The sequence below is a fragment of the Xiphophorus maculatus genome, chromosome 2 (genome assembly GCF_002775205.1).
Source record: "Xiphophorus maculatus strain JP 163 A chromosome 2, X_maculatus-5.0-male, whole genome shotgun sequence".
Lineage (NCBI taxonomy): Eukaryota > Metazoa > Chordata > Actinopteri > Cyprinodontiformes > Poeciliidae > Xiphophorus > Xiphophorus maculatus.
The window spans coordinates 25,597,398-25,625,159 of NC_036444.1; the positions used below are offsets into that span (position 1 = coordinate 25,597,398).

At 38.4% G+C, this 27,762-nt stretch overlaps 1 protein-coding gene across 1 annotated transcript in view; it reads right to left on the reverse strand.

Moving 5' to 3' along the window:
• The window catches only part of LOC102234562 (solute carrier family 23 member 2-like), a 108,585-nt gene extending 86,892 nt beyond the window's left edge, over positions 1 to 21,693 (reverse strand). The window contains exons 1-3 of the mRNA XM_023343577.1: positions 21,437 to 21,693; positions 11,093 to 11,239; positions 3,355 to 3,512 (exon numbers count right to left, since the gene is read on the reverse strand). Coding sequence (XP_023199345.1) covers positions 3,355 to 3,512; positions 11,093 to 11,239; positions 21,437 to 21,490 — 359 coding nt within the window. The 5' untranslated portion in view covers positions 21,491 to 21,693. The remainder of the gene's footprint in view (positions 1 to 3,354; positions 3,513 to 11,092; positions 11,240 to 21,436) is intronic.
• Positions 21,694 to 27,762: the final 6,069 nt, after the last annotated feature.

Genomic DNA, 27,762 nt, shown 5'->3' on the forward strand with positions numbered 1-27,762 from the left:
GTTGGAAGGAAGATGATGAAAAAAATGTAAAAAATAAAAATAAATAAATAAATAAAAATAAATAAATAAATCACATAATTTTTCTTAAATTTCTCACCATAATTTTTTGGTTTTTTTGTTATGCCATGTTTTATGTAAAATATAAGTTAAAACAATGAATTGAAATAGTCCAGACTCTCAATAGTCAAATTCATCCAGCATCTATGCTCCTCAAGCTATTACAGCTAGCAAGAAATGGAACCTTTTTTGACAAGAAAAAAACCCAAAAGAACCATACCATAAGAACTGTGGAAATAAAATAAATGTTGATCTGATTAACATAAAAATAATTAATAATAATATAAAATAATAGTACATATATATCAAAAGAACAGACTGTAATGAAACATTATGTTATCTGGAAATAGAATCATAACATATAAATAACAAAGGTTTCCACCAAAAGTCTTATGGCCACCTAAAATCAGGAAGTATAAGCAAAATTTATGCTAAACAAATGTATTGTTGAATGGTGAATAAAAAGTCTACAAGTTGATGTTTCTTTATATATTTTGTAGCATTTTCTGTGGGTTTGCAAATGAGGTCCTCAGCCAGAGGTTAATGCTCTTTCAGGGGACCTGTCATAGAAAGGTTTACAAACCCCTGACCTACGTCACTTCCCAACGAAGGACTAAACGGTGCTCTGTGACATGATCAGACAGTAGACAGCCCCGGCTCCAGAGGAGTTAAGTAAGGTAGGGGGGTCATTGGCTTATGTTTGGGGGAGGAGGAGAGGGGATCTAAGTGAGCTTTTACTTTAATATAAATACATAAACAAACCTCGATGAAATATTTCAAATACCATGTTTATTAATACAAAATAAACAAGTGATTATGCTCAAATCTGCAAACATTAGCTCATATTGCAGAAATCTAAGGTTTCCAATTTCTTTAAATGAAAAATCAATCTATTCAGGTAAAAGTAGCAATAATAATATTACTCAAGTAAAAGAAAAAAAGTACAGTGCAGTAAAACTACTCTCATGAGTACCCCTTTTTCAAAAAAAAAAGTCACTCAAGTAAATGTAACCAATACTACCCACTTTTGAACATAGATAACAACAATACTAATAGCATATTCTTGTTAACAAGCCTAATATTGACATCACCTGTGTTACCCAACCTACTCGGTTAGTTTCAGGGTGGGGTGGATGGGGACTGTGCAAAGGTAATTGCTTTTTTTTCACCGGCGTGTCGCTTTGCTCTCCGTCGCTGCCGCGCGACCATCGTGGCGTTTATGTTGCGTTTACAGGCGGCTCGGAAAAACACGTTACGACATGTTAGCAACGGTTTAAGCAATTGTCTGCGAGAGACAGAGGGCACAGATACGGGAGGTGCGGGTGCCCTTACTGTATATACTACTGTGAGACAGGAGTAATAGAAAGTTGGTCGCTCTGAGGTAAAAATAAAAGAAACAGCTTCTAGTCTAGGGCGGCCAGCTGACTCTGTGGACCAGTGGTCCCCAAACTACGGCCCGCGGGCCAGATGCGGCCCGCCTCCACATTTGGTCCGGCCCCCTGAACAATACCAGAGTATTTTCATATATGTGCATTTTTATTTGATAAGTTGGACTTTTGCAATAAAATAAATGTTAGTAATGAACTTTATTTATTATTAACTACTAGTTAGTAACTATTTTATACATGCATATAATTGACCCTAACCCTTTTTTTATGTGGAGAACCCAGTGTTATTTGGTTATTATTTATTTCATAAATAGTGTTATTTCCTAACTTTTGTTCTCTGAAGAATCCAGAAAAGGTTATTTGATTGTGCTTTCTGAAAAACAATACATTTTTATGTTTAGCACTCTTACAATCGTCACACTTTTTCTGTTACAAACTGACTCCGGCCCCCCATCAGAGAAGGGACAAGTTATGTGGCCCTCACAGGAGAAAGTTTGGGGACCCCTGCTGTGGACGGTTAAGGCTGCCCGCCCATGCCGCCGACACACAAAATTGAGCAAATTGGAATTATAAAACTAAATGTGCTTAATGGAAATTTTGGAGAAAAAAAAGAAACAAAAAAACAGCAAGATGTTTATTTGTAGGCACTGGCCTCCTTGGACAATGTGCAGCTGGCCCACCAGAGGTCTCAAGCATCGCACAGAACATCCCAAGTTGTGTTTGTCCACTGCAAATTTGTAAAACGCTGCATAAATACGCAGCTCCTCCCCAGGAGCTTGCCGCTCCATTGAAGATTAAACGCGTGTGATTTTCCTATTGAATGGACACACAACAATTTCGACATTGTGTTTCGGGTTGTTGGGTTTTTTTTTTACATTAGCAGAATATCAAAAAAGTTTTGTACACATTTGCAATGGAAAGACGGCTACTCTTAACATTTTTTTTGTAAAATGCTTTGAAAAAAGTGCATCGTTTTCTTCCCATTTCATAATTCCTAAGTACTTTTTGTTGGTCTATTACATGAAATCCCAATAAAACACATTAATGTTTATGGTTGAAGCATGGCAAAACGTGAATAAGTTCAAGATGTGCAAATGCTTTTGCAAGGCACTGAAGAGACACGTTTCAGTTGTTAGAGAGCTATTTGAACATATGCAAAGAAAATAAAGATTAACTGACCTATTACTCAATGTCAACCTGTTTGCTTGGATCACTTGTGACCTTCACAGCATTTGCCACCAAATGTAGGTGGAGGACTTGAACAAAAGCTTTAGTTATTTCCACATGCTAACTGATGCACAGATGTATATGTGCACTTTCTAACACTGTGTCCCTACATGGAGGCAGAATGGCAAATATGTAGTAACTATGAAGTTCAATAAACTCTAGTCACAGAAACTATTGGCAATTAAATAGAAAGCTTCAAACACAACCACGTAAAGCCGAGTAAAGTAAAGGGAGTGCAGGGATTAGACTTGAAAGAGAAAGTCTTCCTCTGAGCATTTGTGTGGCAATCTGACTCACACCAAATCAATGCAAAGCAAAACATGGAGGTGGACAGAGATTTACTTTCAGGTAATCCCCAAAAAAGCTCAAATGTAAATGAGTCCTCTATCATTGCAGGAAACACTCAGGGCAAGGGTTAAACGTTCAAATATACCTGAGCACAGAGGAGGCATTGTTAGGTAAGATATTTCTTCACTTTACACATGCTTCAAACAAAAAAATGGGAAAAAAACAACCCCAGGGCAAACAGGAACCCACCCACACATACAGCACAGTGATAAATATCCTTTTACACTGAAGTAAGTACCTTCTTAAGAGGTTTACACACATTTGAAAGTGCCAGTTTATGTATCTGAGCTTTGCGTAAGCCAGGTGGCTTACTGGTTCACTGGGGCTTTGTTACCTGGTTCCAACGGTCGTCTGCAGCACTGTGCACAATCCGGACACGAAGAATATGGTGGAGATGAGCTGGCTTTTGGCCACGTTGTTGTCTGCGATGCAGAGAGGCTCGGCGAGGATCAGTGGGACGGCGATGATTCCGCCGAAGGCAAGGACATAGTGCTGTGAATCGTGAACGAGAAGATGGAGAGAGGACATGTTGAAGGATTAGCACTGATCACGAGACCTCAAGCTTCAGTTACAGAACAAGTGTTGCTGGTTTCTACAGTACTATGTGATACGGTCAAGTTCAGCTACAGCTGTGTTCACAGATGTGGGCGTATCCTCAAAAATTAATTTCACTGTAACAAGTGTCTTTTTACTGTAAGTTAAAAAAATGTCTGGCAACAACTGGCAACAGGTTAAGAGCAATGTTCAATTTATCCATCATCTATGCCCACTTATTTGCACCAGTGCATCACGGGGCAGCAGAGAGAACGGAAATCTAGAGTAACCAGATAAACTAAGAAAAATGTGAGGGGAGGACTGTATAAACTCAAACCAGAAATTCTTGCACATCTTGCACTCTTTCAGCTCACACTTCAGGCTTAACCTCTGTGTGTGCTGAGGGGAGTTAGGACGTCGCTGCTGGTGAAGATCACCACTGTTTAAAAAGAATTTGTGTAAAAGGAAATACAAACCAAAGACAGATGGTAATAAACTGGAGCAGATTAATGAAGGCACTTTTTAAACTCCCACGAAGAAAGCCAGCATATTTTAGATGGCTGTTTGGAGGATTACTTCAGATTGATAGCAGATCATGATAGATTGACGTCTGGGATTAATTTCTAAGATTGGCACATATTCGATTTCACATTTGTAAAACATGATAATGACACACTGGAAGTGCCTTGTTGGGATAATGAAAGCGCAAAGTCTCTTTCACACTGTTTTAACTATGTACTGCACATATAATTAAAGAAATACCAAGAGGAACAAAGTAGTGAGCGCTGCTTGCCAGCAACACAAGAATGTACTGATTGGACAAACCAATGTGCTTATAATTATTTCAACAAGAGGAAGAATACGTCCCCTTTTGTCTCCATCCATCCATCTTCTTCCATTTATCCAGGGTAGGGTTGCAGACAGAATTTATAGTCAAGATGTTAAGATGATCTGTTTTGATGGCTTTCGGATCTCTGCTTTTTGTAGATGATGTGGTCCTACTGTGATCTACGGCTTTCGCTGTAGTGGTTCACAGCTGAGTGTGATGAGGACCAGTGCCTCCAAATCCGAGGCCTTCGTCTTGAGTCGGAAAAGGGAAGACATCATGTCGTAAAGTGGAGGAGTTTAAGTATCTTGGGATATTGTTCAAGAAAGAGGGAAAAACGGAGCAGGAGATGATAGGCAGATTGGCACAGCATCTTCAGGGAAGCAGGTGCTGTACCAGTCTGTAATGGTGAAGAGAGAGCTGAGTCAAAAGGCGAATCTCTCAATTTACCAGTTGGTCTATGTCCCTAGTACCTCTTCTATGGTCATGAGCTTTGGGTCATGATTGAAAGAACGAGGTCACGAATACAAGTGTCCGAAATGGGTTTTCTCCATAGGGTGTCTGGGCTCTCCCTTAGAGATAGGGTGAGAAGCTCAGTCATCTGGGCGGGACTCAGAGTAGAGCCGCTGCTCCTTCATGTCGAAAGGAGCCAGTTGAGGTGGCTCGGGCATCTGGTTAGGATGCCTCCTGAACGCCTCCCCGGTGAGGTGTTCGGGCCACGTCCCACCAGGAGGGGGCCCAAGGGAATAACCAGGACACGCAGAGGGACAATGTTTCTCGGCTGGACTGGGAACGCTTTGGGATTTCCCCGAAGGAGCTGGAACAAGTGGCTCACTATAGGAGCTACTTCTCAGTGCATCGCTGGTTAAAAACATTGTTAAAGGATTATTAGTAGAGCAAAGTTGTAATGATTTCCTGAAGCTGGAGTTTCAGAAAGAGCAGGAGTTTAAAAAGAGACAGAGGCCCAATTTCAAGGTATTAAATTATAAAATCAAATTTTTAAGTCATATGATATATACAGAATCTTTATAAGGGCTATAAAGTCAGGTAAAATGGCACTATGCATCTGGAAAATACATACTGCCAAAGTCTCCAGGGGGCCCTAAGCAAAAGTTGGTTTTGTGGCCCTCTATTTCTGCTGACAATGTGGATTTCTGAAATCAACAGTTAGACAATCAGATCATTCGCACACCTGCTATAAACTTATTGCATCTCTGATGGTGTTGTTTTCATTATACCCTATGCATGTATAATATAGGATACATTTATCAGCCAGTCGATTTCTGGGATAATTTTGGGGGATGGTGATCGGCCGATACGTACATGTGAAGCCCATCTTGTCCCCTGATCTTATTTTCGTCAGCAAAGGTTTAAAATCAGTCTCTGTCCTCTTCTGCTCTACAGTGAGAGGTTTGACTGACAGACCGGCCCACCAGGTCAGGTCTGAACATTTACAGTTAACAATATTCACCTCATTGTTGCCAACTCAGTGATTTTCTTCCTTTATTTAGCGACATTTCAGACAAAAGAATTGGTATCGGCCAAAATCAAAATCGGCAGGTCAGGCTCTTTAAAGATCTGTAACCAGGGATCGGCCAGAAAACTGCCATCGGTGCAGCCATACACACATATTCATGACATTCTTTGATTAAATTAATTTCTAAGAGTTACTCCAATAGTTAAAAGTTTAATTTACACCAGGTGAGTTTTTCTCCCCTGAGAATGTGGACCGGTACCGGGTTGATTCTGAGCCTTGAAATGATTTTAACAGAACTTATCCTCTACCGGAGCTTTGGATGTTAGGATGCTCTCTGCAGGGCAGCTCATGTTCCCGCGAAGCGTGCGGTACCTTCCGCAGCCACCAGGGGCCCCCAAGAATAATGATTTCTACATACATTATCAAATATATTACTGTAGAAACAAATCACTTCATGATGAAATTGTGTATTTTTGTCATAATGACATAGAAATTGTTACTAAAAAAAAAAAATCAGCTCTTCTGCGGGGGGGGCCTTGGTGGCCCTGGGGCCCTAAGCGGCTGCTTAGTTTGCTTATGCCTTGGGCCCGGCCCTGCATACTGCCCTTTTAATTTCAACAATTTTCAGCATTAGAGGAATATCAAAAGAACCTATGCAAGTTTGCAAAGAAAATGCAGTTTGCTTGTGAGATGTTTACTGGTACTACAACACAGAAAACTTCCTGTTGTGTTTCCATTATCAAATAAAATCCTAATAAAATGCAACAAAGCTAATTGTAACAACACTAAAAGCTCAATAGGTGGGAATGTTTTTGCAAGGCGCTGCACCCCTTAATGCAGAGGCTTCTAGCAGGAATGCAGAGGAAGTGCGAGGCAGAGCTCGTCCGATTCGATTCAGGAAAAAAAACAACCTGTTGACAACACTGACGATGAGGTGACTGGAGAACCGTGAGGTTTGAATATCCTTTGGGTTTATAGCAGTCTATTTCAAGCTGTGCTTTAGTGTGGTAAAACGTGTGTTAAGCCCTGGTCTTCAGGCGTGTTCTGTAGGTCTGAGGGTATCCAGATAACATGAAGACATAGTCTTTTATCTTTGCTTGAGTCAGCCACCTGGGAATTTACAGCTCCTCTTATTTTCCTTTTCAGGTGAAAAAAGAAATATGACTCTCCCACACCGCATGTAGATAGGCACCATCCTGTGATAAGAGACAGGTACTGCTGACATCTTTATAGTTTTCGCTATGAGGTATCTGGCACTTGTACTCTGTCCAAATTAAACACAGACCCTTTCACAAATGAAAAAGACACGCACACTTATATGCCTGTAAACAACCTGATTATTTAATAAGATGAAAACAGCATACCAATAATCACAATAAGTGCTATTGGCTTTAAAAATTTAAATGTGCGGCGAGGTAATAATTCACTGCGAAGAAGTGTTTTCTCAGCTGCAAATGTTAAACCTGGCCAAAAAACGTCAGAAAATAATGTCCTCAGATGAACAAAAGCATGTTTTTACTTTCGAGCTGAGCAGGTTTCCATTACCTTTCATCACGACTCAGATGAGGATCTTTGGTGAGCCTCCAGTTGTGTGATCGACAGCAGAACCTTTAATAGAAGGCACCACCTTTTGCTTGCAATGCTTAAAAATAAAACTGATATTTAGTTTTATTACTAAAGGTTTGCTGGATTTGAATATCATTATGAAGTAGCATGATTTCATACGCGAGTTACATATTAAAGGGAAAGTATTATGTAAAATCTACTTTTTTTGAGCTTTACATAAGGGTATAATGTTATTCTCTCAACAAAACCAAACCGGGAGTATAGATGTGATTCTTTAGTGCATTTTTGAGAAATCCTTTAGTCTCCCACATTACAGAGTAGCCCTCTCCCACAACTCCACTACTCAGCTCCTTCAGACTAGCCAGGAGCAATTGGCAAAGATCTGGTGGAACTGCACATCTGCTGAGCTCACTATAGGAGCTTCTTCTCAGTGGAACGCTGGTAAAAACGTTGCTAAAGGGTCGATAGAGGAGCCATGTTGTGATGACTTCCTGAAGGCTGAGTTTCAGAAAGACTAGGAGTTTTTAAACTAAGGCTCAAGGCATTAAATTAATTATTTGACATACATAGCATTATGGATGGATGGATGGATGGATGGATGGATGGATGGATGGATGGATGGATGGATGGATGGATGGATGGATGGATGGATGGATGGATGGATGGACATAGCATTATTTAATAACTGAAGATAGTTACTTGATAGTGCCTTTAAAATACATTATACTGGCCCTTTAAAGGTTTATTGGTGGTTAAAGGTTTACAAACACTGATGTCAACGGCATTTTGCAATATTTAGCCATATGTGACACACTGTAATGATTAAATGTTCAGAAATGTATATTTTTACTCAATTTCAAGATTGAACAGCCTTTTTCATACCTTAAATGCCCAGTAGACCTAATAAGCATCACATCTATATTTATACAAATAGGTGCAATATTCAAATTCATAATCACTATGTAATTAACCATCTGACTGACATCAGAAACAGAAACAATAATATATTTTGAAAAATTTGATATAAATTTTGCAATTTATATTCATTACAATTTATATTCCCTTATGACTAAATTCCTTATTAGTCATATGGAAATAATTATGTTCTCCTAATATGTAAAATTCATATCACGTAAAATTGTACTTATTTTGTAGTTGTAACATGACAAAATAAGGAAAAGCTAAGAGGATATGAGAATTGTTTCTATCACTAGTACATCCTCATCTGTGGTTCATCTGGGGGCCTTGCGGAGGGCCAAAGCTGAAATGATTAAGCTCTAAAAATATCTAATCGCTGATTCATGACCAATGTTTATCCATTTTGCTGTGCCTCCTTTAACTAGTTTTACGGCATGATTCAAATGTCATGGTTGTTTACCTCTTAAACAAACTCATGACCCGCTGGTCCTCTGATTTCCTTGTGTAAGCGCAAGCACGACACAATACCTTAGTCGTATCCTTCTGACATAACAAATTAACCTTTAACATCATTTGACCTTTACTCCGATTTTTTTTTCCACCCCTCCAGGGGGTCTTTTGTGGGCTCTAGTGTCCTTTATATGACAGTAGGCTGACAGGAAACTGGGAAGGAGAGGGGGGAAGACATGCGGCAAATATCGCCGGGTCCGGGAGTCGAACCCGCGATGGCCGCGTCGAGGACTGAAGGCCTCCAAATATGGGTCGCGCTAACCGCTACGCCACCACGGCACGCCCTTACTCCGATTTTTTGTGTATGTTTTGATATATGGAAATACTTTGAAACAAATCTTCGTCACCAATCCTAGATTTGGCAGACTTTTGATAAAGTTAATACATACAGAAAAAAAAATAATGCACTGAATACTACATGTCTGGAATGTGTCTTAAGAATTTACAGTAAGGGCCGCATGCATATTCAAAAAAATGAAAAACCAAAACAGCATTGTCACAGTAGCAGTCTTGTGCTTGCATTAAACCCATCAGGGTTTCACATGAGAACTTTATCTAATGTGGTAAACGCACAGACATGCTGGAGTCGGTTCAGGGAGACTGCTCAGAAAAAAAGAAAGTGTTTGCTGATTGATTTTAAACAGCACAACAGAAAGAATGCTGCGGGTGTACAACACCACAGGAATGCATATCTAATTCTATTCAGAAGAATAAAAACCTGCAGAATTATTAGTTTGCAAGAAGAGCCAGAAGAAAAACTAGATAATCTACTGCTTCTATGTAATGTCGGACTTTTCTCATCGTCTATCCACGATGAGAAAAGTCATGACTGTCTTTTCCATGAGCCATCGTGGATGACTGGTGATATAAGTCATCAGTATATCATTAGTTGAGTAGATCTACTGATGACTTATTTTATATGCACTCTGTTATGTCTGTCTATGGAACCTGAACTGATTTTGAGCAAAACAATGGAGAAAACCCATAAGGATAAACCCACATAAGTAAATACAAATTATGCAAACATAATTTAGAATTATGTTCTAATAATTTAGAATGCATATATATATATATACAGTACAGACCAAAAGTTTGGACACACCTTCTCATTGAATTCAATGAGAAGGTGTGTCCAAACTTTTGGCCTGTATTGAGTACAGACCAAAAGTTTGGACACACAGTTGTGTCCAAACTTTTGGTCTGTACTGTATATATACTGTATATATGCATTCTAAAGAATATGTATATTAATAGAAAGAATATGTATATTCTTTCTATTAACAAAAATTATTAATAGAAGAAAAAATAAATCAAAGAAAACATTTATATAGAAATTCTACTGTGATCAAAAGGGCCGTCTGTCTGGATTGTAGCAGCTTTTGAGTGTAGTAATGGATTTAAAGACACATCAACATTATTTCAAATCAGACAATTGAATGACATCCATAACAACTATCAAAGTTATGAATGTCTGGCCTTCTAACCAAGCTTACCGATCCTAAAATGTCAACACATGACACGGACTATCGCTACTGTAAGAATGAAAGCGAATTCACAAGTTTAAAGGAGGAAATCTCTGCTTTCTAGAAAAAAGTAAAATAAAATTCAGACGGAGATCTGCCGCAAAACTGTAGACAATGAAATTATTATAAACTAAATACAGCATTCCAAGAAAACAAAAATCTCTTACAAATCAAGAAGTATAAAATTTTGCTGCAGCAGAACTTGCAGACATAGATAATATAATCCACCATTACGCCGTGTTTCTGAGGGTATTTGAGAAAAATATGAGACTTATGTATATGAAAAGAAAAAAGCAAACAACTGAAGCAAAACTAATCTTTGCAACATGACACTGATCCAAAACATACCAACAGACAGAGACTGGCTAAGAACTATGAAATGACTTGGGCCAACTCAAAGCTCAGGTCTTGATTTCATTAAGATGTAGTTGGGTGATTTTAATGAGGCCATACATGCAAGGAAACTCCCAACATGTCACAAGTGAAAGGGAAAAATGTTGGACATCGGTGCTTGGCAGCCTCACCTCAGACAGACTGACCCAATGTGCCACAATCCGAACGGCTGAATGCAGCGCGAAGCGCTTTGGGGTTCTCTGAACTTGATAAAGCGCAATACAGGATATCTTACCCTTTACCAAATGAATACAACCCACTATGGGAACTCATGTTAATTTTATATGTTGTTTCATCTTAAACTGATAAGCTGGTATTCATTTACCTGAAAGCCAAGGAGAATGCAAAGGTACCAGGGTGGCCTGTCATTCAGAGCGTAAACCAAGTCGACACCTTCGTCTACCGTCGGTCCGAGAGGCTCATCGGTGTGTGGCTCCACGGTGTCGGTTAGCTGTGGCTGTTCATCGCTGCCCTTGAAACACAGCCGGAAAAAAAAAGTAAACAGGTGATCAAATCCAGTCTAAGCCTTTTTCCAAAGCAAGAAAATAACCGTGACTGTCTTGAATCCTGCTTTAGTCTCAACTGGTTTAGTCTCAACAGTAAAAACAGAGGAGGAGAAATGGGCAAGTAGATGCAGTTATCACATTCCAATATTCACTAAGCGGTTTTCTTTTTATAGTTTTTGTTCTTAATGTTAATCATTCATTTTATTATTAACAACAAAAATTTGCTTGATGTTCGCTTGACATTTTAAATGCTCAACTGAATGACAATAAAGTTTGTCTTTTTGTTTGCTTTCACTGAATCATTTTCCATTCATTAAATGCTTGGTTTGGAATGTGTGTACGCAGATATGCAGATTATTCCTGGAAAGGGAAAGTGCTGATTGGCAAAAAGCATTTGTTCTATAAATATTTTTTGGAACTTACGTTTTCTATCTGCATGTGGAAACGGGACATTATTTTCAGCCAAGTCAAGTAAAAAATAAAATAAAAAAGTAAATAAACGGGGTTAAAAACTCCCTGAACACACAGGAGGTTGTTGTGGGCTTGATCTAACCCAAAAGAACGAAGGTTAGATGAACCCAGCTTTTGCTCACAGAAGCTGGGATGATGTTTTTGCTGTTTTGAGGTTTTATTTTACAGGTTTTGCAGCAAAACTAGTTGTTCTACTTGGCTAATAACATTGTTCTTTAAGGCTTTTGAAAGGCTTTTTTCAGCTCTACCAGACTGTGTGTTGTGACAGTTGATGCCAAACGTTTGGAGGCCGACAGAAACCGTGTTTCTCACAAACTTTACTGCCTCACATCTTAACCACAAATGAGGAGGATGAATTAAGCTCCCCTTACATGTTTCCTGTTTTCTTGTTTGTTGTGTTTCGTTTTGTTTTTGCTGATTTTACTCATATGTAGTTGTTTCAAGTTATTAAACAAATTGTAATATCTTACATAGACTGATTATTTCCAGACTGGTAGATTTAAGAAATCACTTAGAAAGACAAGGGCTGAAATACATGAGTAAGGATGCTCAATGCTCCTCCACTGTATCGAAATCAAAGAGCCCACCATTCTGAAAAGAGCAAACAGTCCAGGCTGACAGTTCTCCCCTCTGTACTGGAGGTTTGGACTTTTCAGAGTTTCATGCCTCTGATCAGACACAGACCCAACAGTGATGGGAAAACTGTGAGTTTTTCTTTTGTTGAAACATGAGAAAATGGAGAGAAGATCGGATTGCTCTTCTAAAATCAGAAAAAGACTGATTTTCTCAAACTTCTTAGAAAATCATTTCAGAAACACTTTGGATTACGTGAGCTTTCAGTGAAGCAGTCAAGAGTAATGGGAAAAAACTTCTTCACCTCTTCCTGCTTCACCTGCATATCATTATCTCACATCTTCAACCCAACCAAGCTGCCAATGGTAACCAACCCCATATGCAATTTCTGTTAGCATTCCTGGAGTAAACCGTCTGGAGAGCCATTGGAATCAGATGCAGCTTGTAAGAAATATCAGACAAAACCTGCTCCCAATTTGAACATACATTTTCATATTACATCCAATTATTTTTTGTTTTGTTTTAAAGGGGGAATATTTTACATATTCCAGACAAATAGTGCCCATGTTATAGTGCAATCGAGTAACTATGTTAACTTCAGTTTTTCCTTCCTAATTTAACGCTTTGAAATCGGGCCTCTGTCTCTCCTGCTCTTTCTGAAACTTTGCCTTGAGGAAGTCATCACAACATGGCTCCTCTGTTAACCCTTTAATGTCGTTTTTACAAGCATGGTTGTTCCCATGAGATGGAGCTGAGAGGGAGCTCGTATAATGAGATCAGCAGATGTGCAGTCCCACCACCTCTAATTGCTGCCGGCTAGTCTGAAGGAGCTGAGTTGGAAGTCGCAGAGGAGACTTCCAACTCAATCTCCCCTGCGAATGAATGGGAGTCGCAGGGGAGGCTCTCCCTGTGGCTCCCCCTGCGACTCCCCCGCCATGTGAGGCGGAGGCTCGGAAGCTGCAGGTCCTGCAGGCTGAGTCTCAAAGGCGGCGCTCAACTTTGCACAGCTGAATGGTTGCCACAGGATATGAAAAGAGTTCTCAAATATGCATGGAAGAATCACTGCAACACTCCAGGTACGTTTTTGATGAGGGAATAACCTAATTACATCATGTAAAACGAAAAAAGTTGATTTTACATAATAGTGCACATTTAAAGTCCAGTGCTGCTTAAAAACATCCCAGGCTCAATCATTTCCCAGAGAACAAAAACGCAACGTGAATAAAAATCATTTTTACAGGCGTCTACCAGAAATGAATGGATGGATGGACATTCAAGTTAAAATTGGTAGACAGCAGCCAATCAGAGTGGCAAGAAATATTCTTCTTCTGTGTCATTTTCTGATGTTAGTTGTTAAATATTGCACAAAGTGACCAGATAAAAGATGTACAACAATGCCAGTTTAACCTTTGAACTATTTGCAAAACTGTGCTCTGCAGCATTAAAACATGGCTATAACTGCAACTATATGAATCATAACTCTTCTTCTCTTCAGTGTTTCTCTCAGCTATGTGCTGCCTTTAAGAGAATGAATATGTGTATATATATATATATATATATATATATATATATATATATATATATATATTACACACACACACATACATACATATAGATGTGTATACATGCATATAGATGGATCTATATATAGATGTATATATATACACACACATTCTCATCTTTGCCACACACCCCCTGCCCCCCTCAAGATAGCCCTGGCCCCCCTTGACCCCCACAACTTTAAAAGTCTAGCTCCGCCACTGTTGTTGTGCATTTAAGGTGTAAAGTTTACCTTCGAGCAAACGCCCCCCAAAGAAATTCCAGCGACCCCCTTTAGTAAAAATTTCCATCAGCGCCCCCTGTCGTCCTCTGAACGCCCCTCAGGCATTTTTTTATCCTAGAGTAAGCTCACCAGGGCAGAATGCAGAATGGCCAAATTTAAGTGTTTATGGTCTTTGTAAGGCATATAGCTAACTGTATGGAGGACAACAAAGAGGTAAGTCTGACAATTCTTAAAGAATTGAGGGCTTTTGTACAATAAAACATGACATCATGGGTAAAATAGCAAAAACAAACTAATCGTTAGCTGAAGCAGAGACAGAGAGTACAATTGCTGTACTGTAGACCATCATAACAGGAAAGATTCCAAAACATTTATTACAAAACACAGCGGGATGGCATTGAAGTGGTCCCAGCATACAAAAAAACAAAGATGAGTGACATGACTGGATGAGAACCAGGACACAGGGAAAACAAAAAGGAGATTTACCAGGAATCAGGGATTTACAGGGTCCAAGAATCCAGCTTCTGCGGGGCTAGAGGATCTGTGAAAGACTGGCCTTCAGGGCCTCAGAGATGTTCACTGAGAGCAGAGATAATTACGTCCAACAGCCAATCATTCACGGTTCATAAACTGTCCAGGGTCATGCACAGGAGGGTCTCCGGCAAGGGAGGAAAAATATCCAGAATAGAAAAGGCTTGAAACGAGGTCAAAGTCAGGAAAGGTTCAGCAATGGAAGCTCAAAACCTCTACTGTTACACCAGTAAGGACAAAGCAAAAAGCAATGGTGTGAGTCAAGCAGGGCCAGTAAAGTGTCGGCTCATGAACCAGGGCTTGAAGGCATCATACAATCTCACACTGAGCAGGTGAAGAGAAGGTGTTTAAATATGGAGCACAATGAGCAAATCAGCAGAAGATCAGCAAAAAGAATCAAGGTGGAACTGAAATCATGACAACTTTATCTGCATTTCCTTTAACCAAAAAATTGCGCAAACTGAAAGTAAGAAAAATAAATTCGCTCAATGGTATGACAATTACAGAAAAAAACTATTTTTTTTGTTGATAAAACGTTCTTGCGATGGGATAAGGTGGGGTTTTTTTTGTGGTATCAAAATAGATGTTTTACACAAAACTGCAATAGAAACACTTTTTTAAGCATCGCACTAGTCACGTGATCAATAGCCGGATGTTCCTACTGATGAAAACCACAAAGAAGACGACAGAAAGTGGCAGGAGGATGATGGATTGTTTTTGTTATTTTCCACCAGAGCTCTCACAGCATCACACAGTTCATGAAAAGTTGTGTGTCATTAAAACGTGTTGCGTCCGCAGCTCTTCAGTAAAACCACAGATTATAATTTCCCCTTAAATCACAGCATATGCAGCGGCTCCCATGTTGCTCCAACCGCAGAAAAAATTAAAATGATACTCATAATTCACGGTTGAAGTATGAATATACAGTATAGCTCATGTTACATCAGTTGCTGTCATGATTTTTAGTGACTTATTTGCATGAAGAATCTTATCGATGTGTTATTTTAATGTCATTTTTGTTATTTAATGGAAACAACAGAATTGCAAAGATGTGTTGTTTTTTTTTACACGAGCAGAATATAGACAAAGATTTGTGCACATTTGTAATGAAAACACAGCTACTTTGCATGGGGTAGAGGACGTGATAGCATTAGCTTTTAATTAGAATTGATAGGCTAAAATTTTATTTTCTATTTCAGGTAATTATAAAGTAATTTCTATTTATAAAAAAAACAACATTTTCCATCTTCAGAAAATAGTCATTTTTAAGCTAACTTGCGTTGCTGTGACTGTCTGTGTGGAAGATGTTCATTGAAAAGTTCTTCTGCTTTGTGTCTGACTCCTGACAAACCACCAAACATGCGTTTTGGCATGGAAATAAGCATAAAAACTAGGTTTTTATGCAAACCCTTCGATGAATTTTGAATTGGCCTCCTAAAGGCTGTGAAACTCCGTTGCGGCTGTTTCATAGGGACAGGAAACAGGAAAATGGTGGAGAGAGAAAAGCGTTGATGACAGGAAGCCTTTCTTTTATTATTATTTGTTACGTTTCAAGGTTTGCTGTAAATGCATTAGGACATTCTGTGCTGAAAATCAACTAACCAAAGTATTCACCGATCATTTCTCTGTGGAAAAAGCTTTTTGATTTGGTAATAAATAAGAGGGGCGTGTCAGATTAAAGCATCCGCGTGGCTGAATGTTTCATAGCTCACCGTTACTCAAGTCACACGCGTGATTTAAACCGGTGAGACGAGCAGAAATGCAACGTGTTCTGCATTTTCTCTCTGTTTTTACTTTAAAACAGTTTCTCAGCAGGTATTTAACTAAAGACAAGATGGCTCTGGAGGTCGCATGTGAAAGCGTTTGCTTCCATCTACTGGCCACCTGACGGCACTGACGCAGCTACGCAGAGGAACGCGCACGTATTTGTTGCGTTATTTGCGAGAGTTAAAGCAAGCCATTGCTTTTCAAATGATCATTTAATTTACTCATAAACAAAGAAGGTTAGGAGAGAAAAGGTGGCTGTGATTTTAGATGAAGGATCAGAACCAGCACTGTAAGCATCATTTTTTCATTATTTTATTTAGTTGTAGCGTTATAGCTGCTGTGAATTATCAATACTTTAGGCTCGTTGTGAATGAATCAGTCGTGGTAGAGATCCTTATGTAACATCTGTGTGTGCCGAGCTGAACACACAACCACTTCCGCTGCCTAATAAAGCTGACCTATGAACACAGCAGAGGGGCTGGGATGAAGTACTCATTAAATAAGTTATCAAATATCCGCTCTGTCCATTTTTACAATTGGCAGTTTTTAGTGTCTTGAACAGTAATTATTACTACTTGTACTTCTAGCTCTGCTTGTCATGAACTCTGCAGACTAATTTTTAGAGCTTTTTAGCAGCAGCACACTAATGCCAAATCTTTCTACAAAAATAAAATGCATCCTCGAGATTCGCTTGATACCTTGAGAGACCATTTTCCTCTACTGCTAAAATGGTAAGTCACCAGTGATGGCATAGTTACTTTGAAAAAGTAACTTTTATCGGATTACTGATTACTCCTTGAAAAAAGTAACTTAGTTTGATTACTGATTACTGGATTTGGAAAGTAACTAAGTTACATTAAAAGTAACTTTTTTAGTTACTGTCAGCAGTTGCTGACAACAACCCTCTGCCATCTTATATTGATCTTTGCCAATACTTAATTGCAAGTTACAGAATTTCATAATAGTAACATCAACAATACGTCTCCACTTATCAAATCAAATGTTATTTGTATAGCACATTTCAGCAGCAAGGCATTTCAAAGTGCTTTCCATCATATCAAACACAGAAACACAATGCAACATGGAATCAACAATCAAAACACGACATTAAGTCAAGTTCCATCAAAAGATTTGTAATTGATTAAGTTTCAAATACAATCCTAAACAGGTGGGTTTTTAGTCGAGATTTAAAAGACGTCAGTGTTTCTGCTGTTTTACAGTTTTCTGGAAGTTTGTTCCAAATTTGTGGTGCATAGATGCTGAAAGCTGCTTCTACTTATAAGGTAGAGCTGTATGGGAGATTGTTTAACGGTTATAGTAGACAAAAAAAACTTTAGTAATTTTTGCATGTTCTTGTGTGTTCCACTATTGTCTGGAAAACTATAAATATGAATTTAGAATATGCCTCCCCAGGTTTTGCTTTACGGCCCTGTTTACTGTCAGAGCGCAGCGCACAGCGCTCCTCCTGCGGCTCCACAACTCAGATGTCCCGCTGCACAGATTTGTGACACTTATCTTAATATTAATAATTATAATGCCGTTTAGTTACGGACACATTCATTCATGGCTGTTTTCACCTTTTGTTGCGCTGTCCAGGTTAGATTTGATGCTTGCAGTTTTTTTGGAGCGCAACGCGAAACTCGACGTCATTCACTGCAAATATATTAAATTGACATTAAGAAAGACACAGAGGGACGGATCACCCGGGAAACAATGGACGGGGAGAATCTGACTAAGACTAACTGGATGTCAGACCAATTCTGGGGCTGATTATGTGTCTCGTCTTATGTCCAAGCCCAAATGAGCAACGTTCAAAAACGAGCCCCCCAAAAAAATCCGCAACCTGCGACTCATTAAATTTGCAAGCGACTCTAGTAAAAACAAGCCCCAAAGTTGTTTATAATAGTCGGACTTAGCGACCAGAAACTCAAAATTGTTCCTGTTTTTCCAGCAAGAAAACGCACATTTCTCTCCTCCTTCCATTGTTTACATTTCTGTGACGGCGAGCGATCAGCTGCTGCTGTAGCGAAGGAACGGCGGTCATAAAATTAAATTCCAAAAGGAAACAGTAACGCACAGTGACTTGGATAAGTAGCTTTAATCTCATTACTGGATTTGAAATAGTAACGCTTTAGATTACTCGTTACTGAAAAAAAGTGATCCGACGTCAGCGACGCATATCAGTATCACTGTTTGTCACGGTAGAAATATCTGGACGAGTATTTCAACAATCGCGATGCGTAGACTATTGAACTAATCGTCAAGTAATTTAGTATTCAATTAATTGTTAATTCGAGCGTACAGACTGAAACAAGACAATTTACTGACAGACAAATGCCATCAGATCAGTAATTAAGCCAAAACTGTACTAAGAATATGTACATTTAGAATTTACTATAATACCTCTTTGTCTCTAAATACAGCAGCTGGAAAAGTATTCCTACCCCCTGGACTTTTCCATATTTTGTCATATTACAATCACAAATATATTTCATTGAAACTGTAAACGGTTGTGATCCAGACGGAAAAACTTGATGCAAAAACTTTTGTGCAAATAAAAACCTCAAAAGTGCGGTGCGCAAAAGTATTCAGCCACTTTTGTACTGAGACTGGGTTACAACACTGTGGGATTTATTCAGTGATTCAGTCATCAGGCAACTTCTGAAGGCAACTGGTTGCCCTCAGAAAAGCGGGTCAAATGTTTTTGTGTTTTTCAGCTTTTTATTTGTTAAAAATGTTTCGAATCGTGTGCAATTTTCTTTCTAGATCACATCAGCATACCACTTTGTGTTGGTCTATCATCTATAAATCCAACAAAACATATGGATGTTTGTGGCTGCAGTTTGACAAAATATGGAAAAGTTCCAAGGGGTATGAATACTTTTGCAAGCCGTTGTATATTCTACTGAAAACTCCTCAAAAGGCAGTTTTAGCTTCACCTGGTTCAGATTCACTAAAGGAATGCTGCTGCTGCTGCTGCTGTGATTTAGGCAATGCAAAGGATATTTTCGTTTCTAAAAGAGAAATAGAATAGTTTATTTGCATCTTTTATCATATTTCTAATATTGTATAAAACAGGCTTAAATGAAAAATCTTGAAAAGAATCTTAAATGAAAAATTGATCAATTAATTATCAGGATAATTCATTGAATAACTGATGACTAAATTAATCAGGAGTCCTGCAACCTTCAGATGTGTCTCTGCTTCAGTCAGGACTCTGGAGAACTTTATTTGACTTTTTTTAATTGATTCACTTAAGTTTTTTTCATAGTGCTAATATTACTGTTCTCAAGATTTGCTAAAGCTTTGAAGAAAGCTCCACCACTTTTATAAATTATTATATTTTTACCAATGACAAAGGGAAAGAGAAGACATCATTTTTACAAAATGATGTAAAAAATTGATGATGTAAAATTGCTCCTTTTAGAAAAGAGCAATTTTCCTCTTCATCTCTTGATCTAAATGGAAAATATTTTTGAATGATCAAAGCCAAAAGAGCTGGTTCACCACTAAAAAACCTTTTTTTGTGTTTCTGAAAAATAAGATTTTTTTTGTCACAATTTTTCCTTTTTGGCAATCAAAACGATGGCTCTCAGGTCTTGAAAATCAGCCTTCAATTTTAAATTATTCTGACACTGTGTGTCTGGCTATTATTTACAATTGTCATTATAACTACTACCATTACGGGTCAGTCAGTTTTCTTGTCCTGTAATGAGAGTCAATTTGTGTTAATTTTGTTTTATGTACATAAATTAGCACAGTAAATTGAACAGGTTGTACAAGTACCATACTTTGTTTTTAAGTACAAATTTCTGGTAAGCAATATATTTCATTAGATTGAGATAAGGGATGAGATTAAATAAGTGTTCATTTCTTTCTACTTCTTTTCAAACAGAAAAGTGGTGGTACGCTAATTATGTTTGCTCTCAGTTAAGTATCCATATGTTTCCTCTTGTCTTACTGGTTAGCTGTTTTCTTTGTTTTTAAAAATCTGTTTGAAATAAATGAATAAATAAATGAAATCTTGCCTTGTGAACCAGGCATCAGATTAGAGACTTTTAATTCTCAGTGAAAAATGTGTAACATTTTGTTCGGTTCCAACCAACCCGGTATTTTTGCGTTGGCTCATTTTGTCTTGTCTAACCACTAACTCGGCATTTGGAAGCCTAACGTTCTGCTTTACAATGACTGTCAGTTGGTATGGATACGAGGATGCAGATAATAAGACCTCGTGCTGCTGTGTGTGCACACGTTGACCGCCTGCCATGTCCACACATCTGCGTGCTAGCATTTATGTTCCCTGTGATCTGAAGTACTTAAAACGTTTTTTGAGGGAAGGAAAAAAAAAAGGAAAAATATCAAGCTCTGACTCAGCTGTGAACACTTGTGCACCCTATGCAGTCTGTTTTGCTCCATTCCCACACTCACAGTGGGGTTCATGTCGCCATGGAGGCCATGAAACTGACTGAAAATGATTTTATTCAAAGTTCCTTTCTGCTTATTCATAATAACTGTTCCATATTCTGACCTACATCTAACCCTGCGGCATAACCCTAACAAATGTTAGTCCTCATTAGGAGGAAAAGTTTCCATAATGTGAGTGTAAACAGATTTAGGTCACTGTGACAAAAATAATGTTCACCCTTTTCTGTACGTCCAGCTGTATTTATTACTGTCTAGTTTGGGGGTTCATGTTTTAGCTCTTTAATACTTTAAATCTGGCATCTAGGTTGAAAAAAAAATTGTCTACCCATATGTTTTGAAAGCATTAAAATCAATTCCACTAAAATATTCTCGTGCTTGGTGAAACTCATTTATGCTTTAGTCACTGCATTCCACTGTGGCTTACTTTTAGCCTTTACTCCGCTCTGTACTTATTTTACCCCTCTGTCCATTGTATTAAAAAAAATAACTAAAATTAAATGTAAAAGAAAAAAATCCTGGTTAGCAATGTTATGATGTCATTCGAACTTAAAGTTTCTAGTTGCAAAGCACTACTAGAAACTTTTAAAGAGAATCCAGACGACATTTTACTTACCCCAAACGCAGGATCGAATCCCAGCTCAATATTCTCTTCTTTAGTCGGATGCATTCTGGTAACAGAGGTAAGACAGAGTGTCGTTTCTTCTGTTGGCCCTCAGCGACAATACCGGACGGGATTAAAGCTCTCAACTGACTGCAGAAGGGAAGAGGGAGCCCGTGAACACCAGCCACACGTCACCAGAGGATCATAGTGCCACATTCAAAACGAGTGTGTCTCTGGTATTTTGTGACTTGCTCTCCCGCTCTCTGAAATGTTCCTCGCTGTGCTCGTGAGCAAATGAAAGCTTCGGCTACTTTGACGCGCAGTCATGTGTCTGCTGATGTGTGACGATGGATCTAACAAGGGTATAAGACGATTTGTCGCATGAATTTGTGAGACTTATCCACTTCTATGCAGGTCTTGAGTGAGAATATTTATGCCATAAGTGTAATTTGGAGAATCCCAGAGTTTCTCTTTACAAGTGGACACTACATAGTGGTTTATCTTCTCATGGCACCCAATTTTTCAGTTGGGTGCCATGACAACTGAATGATTGTCATGGCACCCATGACTATGAGGGGCCGTTTAGGACAAAATTTACGTTTTGTCTCTCACACACTACCAAAAACTCTCGCATACGCCAAAAAAGTAGCCACGCACACTCCAAAAAATTACGTTTTGTCTCTCACACACTACCAAAAACTCTCGCATACTCCAAAAAAATAGCCTCGCACACTCCAAAAAATTACGTTTTGTCCCTCACACACTACCAAAAACTCACGCATACTCCAAAAAAATAGCCTCGCATACTCAAAAAAATTACGTTTTGTCTCTCACACACTACCAAAAACTCTCGCATACTCAAAAAAATTACATTTTGTCTCTCACACACTACCAAAAACTCACGCATACTCAAAAAAATAGCCACGCACACTCAAAAATTACTCACGCACATTCAAAAAATACTCAAATTGCGTATACACACACTACTAAAATGTCACACACACACACACAAACGTTAACTTTCTCGCTCACATACACTGTACTAACAGCTCGCACATTCACAAACGTTAACTTTCTCGCTCACATACACTACTACCAGCTCGCGCACACACACACAAACGTTAACTTTCTCGCTCACATACACTACTACCAGCTCGCGCACATACACACAAACGTTAACTTTCTCGCTCACATACACTACTACCAGCTCGCGCACACACACACAAACGTTAACTTTCTCGCTCACATACACTACTACCAGCTCGCGCACATACACACAAACGTTAACTTTCTCGCTCACATACACTGCTAACAGCTCGCACACACACAGACGTTTATCTCTCACATACACAAGACTAAAGTTGAACACACACACACAGTACTAAGACTCGTTTTATGTATGTGTGAGAGCGAGACTCTTTATGAATGTGTGAGAGCGAAACTCTTTTTGAATGTGTGAGAGTTGTCACGGAAGAGGCGGGGCATAATTTTTGGATCAAACTGCGCATGCGTAGATCCTAAACTATAAGTTTCGATTGTTGACTCACTGTATGTTCTATTACTTAGTATATTTGTGCTTTTAAATATATATAGAACGTTTAACTTTCTTGTAGATTAAATGTGCTATAGAAATAAATGAATCTGATTGATTGATTGATTAAAAATAGCAAAATTGCTGTAGTACAATCTGTCCACTGGGTGCCAGTATTACAGGAATTATTAACCGGCGCCAACTAGTGCCGAAGAAGAAAGAGTTTGCTATACCGAACATGGCTAACTCTAATTCGAAACGAGAGAGAATTGGTCAGGCAGCTGCCATTTTAAACACCATTCTATCTTCTCCGGAGGCAACCAGCACTTTGACAGGCGCATTAAACGATTCAACGACTGCCCGCAGTGCTACAATCTGGCACCCAGTGGACAGATTGTACTACAGCAATTTTGCTATTTTTAATCAATCAATCAGATTCATTTATTTCTATAGCACATTTAATCTACAAGAAAGTTAAACGTTCTATATATATTTAAAAGCACAAATATACTAAGTAATAGAACATACAGTGAGTCAACAATCGAAACTTATAGTTTAGGATCTACGCATGCGCAGTTTGATCCAAAAATTATGCCCCGCCTCTTCCGTGACAACTCTCACACATTCATAAAGAGTTTCGCTCTCACACATACATAAAAAGTCTCGCTCTCACACATACATAAAACGAGTCTTAGTACTGTGTGTGTGTTCAACTTTAGTCTTGTGTATGTGAGAGATAAACGTCTGTGTGTGTGCGAGCTGTTAGCAGTGTATGTGTGCGAGAAAGTTAACGTTTGTGAATGTGCGAGCTGTTAGTACAGTGTATGTGAGCGAGCTGATAGTAGTGTATGTGAGCGAGAAAGTTAACGTTTGTGTGTGTGTGTGTGACATTTTAGTAGTGTGTGTATACGCAATTTGAGTATTTTTTGAATGTGCGTGAGTAATTTTTGAGTGTGCGTGGCTATTTTTTTGAGTATGCGTGAGTTTTTGGTAGTGTGTGAGAGACAAAATGTAATTTTTTTGAGTATGCGAGAGTTTTTGGTAGTGTGTGAGAGACAAAACGTAATTTTTTTGAGTATGCGAGGCTATTTTTTTGGAGTATGCGTGAGTTTTTGGTAGTGTGTGAGGGACAAAACGTAATTTTTTGGAGTGTGCGAGGCTATTTTTTTGGAGTATGCGAGAGTTTTTGGTAGTGTGTGAGAGACAAAACGTAATTTTTTGGAGTGTGCGTGGCTACTTTTTTGGCGTATGCGAGAGTTTTTGGTAGTGTGTGAGAGACAAAACGTAATTTTTTGGAGTGTGCGTGGCTACTTTTTTGGAGTATGCGAGACTTTTTGGTAGTGTGTGAGAGACAAAACGTAAATTTTGTCCTAAACGGCCCCTCATACATGACAGCATAAGACATATGTTATGTCTTATGCTGTAACTGACATATAGTCATATATGTTGCATTTATTTCCTTACAAAACTGAGTTAATCTGTATAAAGCCAGAGTTTTTTTTTTATATAAATTGTTGCATTAAATTTAGAATAACATTGTTCAATGAAACAAGAAAATATTGGATCTTCTATTTTGTCCTTTTACAAACTATGTTTGCTCTATCGAGATTAATTGTCATGACAAAAAAATCATGCTATGTAAGTATTGTTAGCATTGGTTTAGGAAACTGTTTGAAGTTGGTCTTTAGTGTGAATCTAGGGAAAGGAATATATAAAATACCACAAAAATAAACAAAAGAGCGGTTTAGATATCGACAAATGACTTTACCATTCAACAGCATAAACTTTTGACCGTAAGTCAAGTTGGTTTAGTTGGAGGCAACAAATATAGGCAAGATTACTGTCAGTAAAAATAAGTTTGAACAGTTTATTGATACAAGAGAATGAGCTCAAACAATTCTGAAATAAACTTCCAGAAAACTGCACAACAGTCGAAACACTGAATTCCTTTAAGTCAGGGTTAAAAACTCGCCTGTTTAGGATTTCCTTTGATTAATAACAGCTGGAACACTGATCAACATAATTGATGTGTATTTAATTGATGATTATGATGATGGCATTTGACAAAATGTAATATTTATTGCTTGTTTCATAATCAATGACTGTATGATGTTTTTATGATGTTAAGCACTTTGAGCTGCCTTGGTGCTGAACTGCACTAATAAACTTGACTTGTTCTTTCGGGTTTACTGAAGAAACCCAGGATGGGACTAAGGAGGTCGAGAAATGATGAAAATGATGGAGGAGACGACCGCCTTACTGTTGGAGAGATGGTGGTGCATGGACAGTTCAGTTCAGTTCAGTTCAGTTCAGTTCAAACATACTTTATTCAAATCAAGTGGAAGTAATATTACAATTTTTTAAGCTATACAAGTTTTTTCGTTGTTGTTTTAAGGCCTCATTGAAAACCTCATGGTTATTCCACCAAATGTTGATTTCTTATCTCTTCCTGAGTTAAAACAGTTGTTGTTGTTTCTAAATGAATATGAACTTGTTTTCTTTGCATTATTTGAGATCTGACAACACTGTGTCTTTTTTGTTATTTTCACCATTTCTCTATTTCTGCAAATAAATACAAAATCTTTGCTTGTAATTTTGGAGACATGTTGTCAGTAGTTCGTGGAATAAAACAACAATGTTCATTTTACTCAAACATATACCTCTAAAAAGTAAAGTAAGAGAAACTGATCATTTTAAGTGGTTTCCCAATTTTTTCCCCAAGCTGTAAATGTTTTTTTTTTTAAAGTTCAGTTAATGTGGAATGATACCTTAAGCTTGATTTGATTTATGTAAAAGTTCCAATCGGTATTCTGAAGCATGGATTGGTTTATCTACTTGCTAATAATTTGCCATGACTACCGCAGTGTGACTCTATGCTAATTCTATGCGTCAGCACAGGGAAAAGTAGTAGAATCACAAATTATCACTGAATTATCAATGCCCACATGAGGAAACTCATGGCCATGATTCATATTTCTGCCCAGTTCTTCCTGTGACATCACTATCAAATTGATTGGTTGTACCTCAAATACCTTCACACAGGACACACAGTGGTGTTGTGACCAATATACAAGACAAATCAAATGCAACTGTGCTATTTCAATTTGAAGAATAATTACTCTAAATGTAGCAAAGTGCTGAGGTCTCGTTAGGTTTGGCTATACGTGCGACTGAAGATCAAAGTTTATGCTTCCTTAAGGTTGAGGTTGCCTTAATCCTTGTGATACCTCAGAGAAATAGCTTTCATGCAGAAACTTGTGATCCAGATGTGCACAAGTGACCAGCATGTGCTTCTGTAATGTAAATTAGCCGTAATGTGGGAGTAGTACAGTAGGTGGTTCAGTAGTGCTTTTTACAGGGAACTAAGCGACCTCATCATGTTGTAATACTCTCTTTTGTATTTTTCAGTTACAATTAAAGCTGCAGTACGTAACTTTTACACATATTTTTTTACATAGTGAAACTGTCACTATGTCGTGACGTATGAGACAGATAAAATGTGAATTAAAAAAAATCCTGTGCCTTGTCCCAGTGCTAACTGGAAAAAACCAACCAGAGTCTGGAGGCAGGTCTTAGTGTTGTTAATCATCCTCTGTGTGTGCTGCTCATCCCGCCTCCCCATCCCTACTTCTCTGTGCTAGACTACAGCTTCTTCTTGATAGCAGGGTCTGTAGTGCATGCTAAGGCTAATTAGTATGACAGTGGATGAACAGTTTTCTGTAATGGTAAGTTGTTTCTCTGCCATCAGCACATTCAACAGCATTGATTGGCAGTGTTGAGACCCTCCTCCTGGCTCTGATTGTTTTTGGTCGAGAGCCATGCATTTCATCAGACGGTAATAGAAGCTCAGGGTGGCAGTGGAGGAGCTGGATCATTTCACAGATTACATGAAATGGAAACGTTTTAACAAATGTGTAAAAATAAACATATATATATTTTTATAAAAGTTATATTCTGCAGCTTTAAGTGCCCTACTTGCTTCTAAAAGTCTCAAAGGCTAACAAGTCTGTAATTATATTTTGCACATAGTCTGTGTTGCATTTAAAAAGAAATTATCCAGAAAATTGCATTGTCTTTCATGTATATATATATAATCCTCATGCCAAAACATTTCATTGAACTTTTTTTTTTTTTTTTTTCAAAATTGGCATGTTTCCATTGAGCAAATTTATTTTCAAAATGTCAAACTGCATAATTATATGGTCAACTGAAATGCAGCTTGTAATGCAAACCATGTTGTTCCAAGTTGCCTGGTGAGACTCATTGGGCCGTTTGGCATCATCCACTGCTGAAGTCACAGTGAACCCAGTAGAGACAACTGAAAAGCATCTTGAGTCTATAAATTCAGCTTGACATGAAAACGAATATCTGAGATACCTTTGTGAAGAATGAATGTGTTCCTTGGCTGTGCACTTCATTTGTGTCTTTAGTTACTTATATCTTCAACACAAAGAACAAGCTTAGCCGAGGTCTTTATTGAGGATTTGACACTAGAGCCTCTTTTACTCTAGCTGTATTTGGGTCTATGGAGCACAACTGTGGGAGCTGACTTCAAAGTGGAACTTTACAATTTCAACAAAGTGTCTGTTTATAGCCCATACAAAGGTGTGAGAAGAGATTTTAAACAGGATTGCATGGACTGAAAGGATTCTTTGTACCGTCGGCGTGGAGGAGTGCAATAAAGTAGAGCAGAACTGTCTCCGTTCTGGAAGTGCATCTGTCCTTAGTGTCATTGTGTTCGTATTAAGTCAAAATGTACTTTTTGCCATTATATTTTAAGGCAGCGCAATAAGTCACTGCAAATTTC